This window comes from Orbicella faveolata, unplaced genomic scaffold (genome assembly GCF_042242905.1).
Source record: "Orbicella faveolata isolate gen_17 unplaced genomic scaffold, um_ofav_v1 contig_3, whole genome shotgun sequence".
In the NCBI taxonomy this organism is placed as follows: domain Eukaryota; kingdom Metazoa; phylum Cnidaria; class Anthozoa; order Scleractinia; family Merulinidae; genus Orbicella; species Orbicella faveolata.
The window spans coordinates 10,805,476-10,811,475 of record NW_028301558.1 but is presented as its reverse complement, the minus strand read 5'-3'; the positions used below and the strand labels follow the sequence as shown (position 1 = coordinate 10,811,475).

Here is a 6,000-nt window from a genome sequence, read left to right as displayed (position 1 = left end):
ATTTCAAAAAACATTGCAACTTAACTTTTCTGGATCTGTCGTAGAGTATTTTTAAAACAACAGGCATCGCCCAGTTTGACAAGAGTCGAGTAGTTTTAAAATCGAATGCCTGATATTGACAGTTCTTGTCCGTCTAAAACGACACAAAAATGTTAAGATAGTTGCAAGATGTCACCCTAAAAGGTATTAGAATAAAACTGCTTGTGAAAAAGGTATTAATCAATTGATGCTATCGGGGTTTTTTTGTTTTGTTTTTTTGCTCACTTTAAAAGTGACGTCAAATAAAGCTCTAAAAGGTTCTGGAAGACAGATTTTTCCTGCCAAAAAACGGATTTTCTTAGAAGAACTGTCAGGTAACTTTTAATTAACGTTTTCTCTTGATTAGCTTTTACCTGACCATGCAAACGATTGGACAAGTGTTGTCTTTTGAATGTACACCATTAACCATAGTAAAACTATTATGTATTTCGTCTCTTTACACTCACTAAGTTAACTCTTGATTCCTCCTTAATGAGGTAAAAGCAAACGGTTGATAACCGCCTGGAAGGACCATTGTCGAAGGCTTAAAAGTTCTCAACGTTAAATTAAAGCTTCATAGAACGTTGTATTCGGTCATCTACTTCTGCGAAAGATGGAGGTTAAAAACCTTCTGCTCTTTTTCCTCCTACAATGTGTTATAAATGTCGCTATTTTCGATACTGGCAATGACCTTTCCCGTTCGGCATACTTCAAGACACTGGAGAACAAGCGACTAATGGGCCATGTTGTGAAAAGCTTCGAGTCGCCGAGTTTGATGTCCTGCAGTCATTCATGCCTGAGAAACACGTGGTGTACTTCTACAAACTTCGAGGTGTTTTCAGAGAATAACAACAAAGGAACTTGTGAATTGAACAAACACATTATCTCTCCTCTCGACGCGGAATTCAGGGATTTAAATGATCAGCACGGTGTTATTTTCTCAATGTTTTTAAAGGTAATGTATTTTAATTTGATTTCCATCCATATTTTTCTTGAGCTAAAACAGATTTCCTTCATTTGCGTATTAAAATGACAAGGAAATATTGTCTTCGGTCACATTTCACTTAAGGTTGGTTTGTTTATAGTCTTCATAGGGAGAAAAAAAAACTTGCTACTTACTGTAAAAATCCAATAACGGTTTTACAACTTTTTATCTTTGACAGGACACAGAGATCATCGAGAAAGGTAAACTCAACGTAACATTCAGTAAAGCAGTAAAGGCGCTTGCTATTATGGGGATGAAAAAAACTCGCAGAAGGAAGAAAAGCCGGACATTATTAGCCAATTGTTAGCCGGGGTACCCAACAAGAAAACGGGAGGGAGAAGTTTGACTCCACTAGAAGTGCAGCAATATTCGTGTTGTCTTTGTACTAAAGAGACCAGAGATAAGTGCCTAGAAGGACAGAAGTTTCTAGTGTATTAAAATGGAATGCCGCTAATATTTATTTAATTTGTAGGTGCTTCTACCTGGGTTAGGCTGAACAAGGGTGGGGTCTGTTTTGGAGCAAAAAATGACTCGTACGGGAAATTCACTATTACGTCACATGGAACTGTTATATCCTTGAAGCTCGTGCACATTTCAGGTTTTATCACGTGCGACTACAGAAACGTCCCTTACGGAAGTCACTGGGGTTGCAAGCAGTTATCCACTATTGCAACAATCGTCACAAATGCAACAAACGAAGTGATTTTTCCACAGAATTACAAGAACCAGGTTTATGGGCTGCCTGGTAACAATGCCAATTCGTCAGAGCTGGTCTTTGATGGGCTCTCCCCTCCCCTGAGGGTGGCTGCTGGAGACGTGTACAGAATTTGGTATCTCAGCGATTTTCTGGACAAATCGGAACAGGACAATGATGGGCACACATGTTGTGATGTTTACGCTCGTTACACTGATTAGATATGGTTTTCAGTGCGAAACGATATAACAATCGATATTGTATAGCTCTAGTTTTCTCCCAGTTGCACAAAAGAAGATGACCTAGAGGATTCTGTAGCCATAAACTGTAATGCAGTCTACTAGAGAAATTCATATCTGGTTATTGTAGTATTAGTAGTTGCCTGGTAATTATTAGTTTCATCAAACCTGTATTTAGGTATGTTGGTATAAAGGGATAAATGCTGGTTTTAGACCTGCACAATTGCAGAACTAAAGATTTGAAGACTTGTAGGTTTGCAAGACTACCTCCCGCAATAAAGTAGTAAGTGACCATTGATCTGATCTATTTTGTTTCTTAAAATCTCGAAGTAATTGATAGGTGAAAGTAAGATCAAAACACACAGTAGTGAGAACAGAGCATTTTGTTTAAAAAATCTTATTCATGTAAGCGTTCCTATCGAGTTTTAGTATAAATCTACTAGCGTTCTATCGCGAATGCCGTTCTTTGACTGACTGCGCTACTCACTATCTACTCTGCTGTAGATAGCGAGTAGCGTAATAGTGTGCGGTTGTTGACAAACTAGTGGCCGCCTTTTTGCGTTTTCGAAGGGATCTCGATGATGTCAATGGTAAGTGCTTTGACGAGAATAAAAACTGCATCTCACCACTTCCCATTTGCACTCATAACATCGTTATGTCAAGTACAACGGAACGAATAAAGTTTTTGTTTGAAACGTTTCTATTTTAGCTTTAGTTTTTAATTTCATTGGTTATCATTATCACTTTGTAATTGCCAACGAACATTTTGCTTCCGTTATCCCCTTTGCAAGCTGTTTACTCCTTGCATTAAACACACAAAAGATGGTTACGTTGTCCAATCATTGGGAACGCTTCTTTGGACTATAAAACGACACTTTGTCTTAAGAATATTACACCTCGAGACTCTCGATAAACTTGACGGGTGTACTGAAATCAAAATTCATAAAATTCGATTTTTTTATTACGAAATGCAATTCATTTAAAATTAAATAGGCATGTTTTGTCTTGATAAGACATGCTTTTATCGCGGAGCCCCATACTCATATAGGAAGGAAAAGGAAACCCATGAGTTGATTTTCTCATGGTTAACGTGGCTAGCGGTATTGCTCGTGGGCACGTACGCACGACGACGACGGCGGCGGCGGCGGAGTTGTCCAACATGGCGGCCATACTCCAAATAATAGGTTGACAGAGACATGCAGTCTTGGTTTACCGTGTACTTCCTTGATAGTGGAAATCCATGTTATGATCAATTGACACCTGTCAAAACAAGGTATCTGCTGACCAGTATCACGTGACCATATCGCGGGCTCAAGTTTACAGCTCCTCGAGGTCACGTGTTTTTTGAAGTTGACCGCTGACCAAGTGCTGGTTATCGATTGGATCGCGGGCTCATATTGGGTTAGCTTGTTGGAAACAGGGCAGGATTGTTCGGAAGCCGGTTTACGCTAACCCAGGATTAAAGTTTATCGAATTATAACTTTTTCTTCTATACAAATGTTTTTTGCTGTTTTGTTTTGTGTATATGGTGATTATTAAAACTCAAAACAGAAGGCCAAACAATATACAGAAACCTCACCGCAAAGTTACAAAACTCAAATCAAAATTCTCCCTTTTTCTGGGTTAGCTCAATCGGGCTTTGAACAACCCGGCCCAGGAGCTACGCTTTTAGGCTGGCCTAAATCTATATATTACAAAACTCATTTTCTCCGCTTTATTATCGCTATTCTCTCCACATTTAATTGTTTTTAATTACTCTCACTCCTGTTAATTACTTTCAGACAAAAATTGTCCTGGACGTTTCTCCCATGTTTTGCCATATTGTGCTATGTTGTGCCATGTTGTGCCGTGTTGTGCTATGCTGTTCCATGTTGTGCCGCGTTGTGCCATGTTGAAGTATGTTGTGCCATGTTGTGCAATGTTGTGCCATATTGAGACCCTCTTATCTGGTTGATTGGTTGTTTATTTGGTTGGTTGGTTGGTTGGTTGGTTGGTTGGTTTGTTTCTTAAGAAGAAATTGAATTCGGTTAGTAAGTAAGTAAGTAAGTAAGTAACTTTATTTAATGAGGGTAAAAACATTTTACAGTCATTGACTGATAAACTCGTGGCCCTCCCTTAAACAATTAAAATATAAATCACAATGATTTTAAAAATATCTAACTGTGAATAATAATAAGTATAAAACGGGTAAAATTACTAACATCAATAAAATGGACTAAAATCTTGTTGGTGCATGCGATACAAAGAGTTAGAGGACACTAAGAAATTGTGAAATGTTCAATATTTGCATACCCCTTCTTTATAAGCTTGACGTATTTCTCTTTAAAAACATTAATGCTATCACAGGATCTTATGTTAGGAGGTAGGGAATTCCATAGTGAAGTTGATGTAGAAGCAAAAGTTTTTCCTCCTTCTGTCGCTCTGTTGCTCTTAGAGCATCGTAGCGTGATGTGACTATAACGCAAGGATATTACCGATATGTCACTCACACGTATCAACTTCCTAGATATGTACTCTGGGCATTGACCATGTAGACATTTAAAGATAAGGCATAGCTTATTAACATTGATTTCTTCGTAGAAGGGTAACCAGTCCAACTTGTTAAATAAGTCAACAGTTCGTTCATCCCTTGCTGTTTTAACATCCAATATTACCCTGGCCGCTCTCTTTTGCAGTCGAAAGACTCGTCTGATATTTGCTTTAGATGTTATACTCAAGACTGCTCCGCCATACAGAAAAAGGGGCTTTATGGTTGCATTGTAGAAGAGTATACGCTCATTTAAAGGTATATTTAGGTAGATTTATTTCACATGTACAGATTTTAGATTTTATCAATTTTATCAATCTATACAGCCAAAAATAGTTGCCATGGGGTTCCGTTACAAAATGTCATCCAAATAGACCATGAAGTGAAATAATCATGACAAATTGTCATGCCCCAATGTATGGCTCTTCATAGCTCAGTTGGTATAGCTCTGCGGCTCTACTCTTGGAATCCTTTGAAACCCCGAACTCTTTTTCGGGTTTAATTTGCAATTGCTCACGTTACGATTACAGCCTCTGGGGTAACATCTTCATTTCAGATGTATTTCCGCATTTCACGTCATTTATTCTACAAATAAAGCCTATCAATCCAGTTTGATGAGGGACTAAAAGCGGAGTGTTTTTCAATGGAACACGACCTAAATACCAGGTTTGACTTAATGGGCGGGGGGGTGGAGGAAGTTAACTATTGTATGTCAAACGTTTTACGGCAGCTTTTTTCTACTGTCTAACTTTAAAGTCCTGGTACTGGTTTTAATCATTCCGACGCCCCGCTGTGTAAAGGCGCTCTCTAAAAGTGATTTCTCTGAGGAGTTTAGTTCTAAGTTTAAATTATGGGGAAATTCCTTTTAACGTCATGAATAATATATAGACCAGCCGGGAAATCATCATCGTGACTGTTGTTTACCATTTTGTCTAAATCAGTTTATGACGTTATTCCTGTGTCGCTTCCCTTCAAGACTTATCAATAAGGTGCTTGATGATCTGGAATATGTATTTAAAAAAGAATCACAAGGAAAGTTCACTTTTCGAGTACAAATTTAAATGACCTACATACTTGTAACGATTTCGTACATTTCAACTTTTAAAGTTAAAAATGAACAACAAAAAATGCGAGACAACATCTTAGTTTCGCTTCCTCAATTCAGCTTTGTCAAGTTTAAATAAACCCTGAATGAAGATTGTGTAAAACTTATCATTCTAGGAGCAAACAGAATGACTAAAATTCAAATGTATATTGTTCTGATGTAAAACGTTTTGCAAGGATGAAGTCAGATTGCGTCTAGCGTTTGTTTTAGCTTTTTCCGAGGATCAGTAGGTCACACGTATATCAGTAGCGTGTTGATGTCTAAGTTGTATTTCGTCAGGGGAATCTTTTGTGCTCTTCAGTGTGGTGTTGTTGTTTCATTTACTTCGGACTAGAAAGAAAGCTGATCAGAAGTAAATGTTTTGGACGACCATCTTGCTGGTGGCACGGCTCATATGTATCTTTTATAGCTAGTCTAAACGTTTTTGCATAT

At 38.0% G+C, this 6,000-nt stretch overlaps 1 protein-coding gene across 1 annotated transcript; it reads left to right on the top strand.

Annotated features, from left to right (window-relative positions):
• The first annotated feature begins 259 nt into the window (after window positions 1-259).
• LOC110058560 (uncharacterized) lies at window positions 260-2,635 on the top strand. Its single transcript, XM_020765210.2, has 3 exons — window positions 260-973; window positions 1,182-1,203; window positions 1,476-2,635. The coding sequence occupies exons 1-3, from the start codon at window positions 632-634 to the stop codon at window positions 1,916-1,918; spliced, it is 807 nt and encodes a 268-aa protein (XP_020620869.2). The 5' UTR covers window positions 260-631; the 3' UTR covers window positions 1,919-2,635.
• The last annotated feature ends 3,365 nt before the right edge of the window (window positions 2,636-6,000 follow it).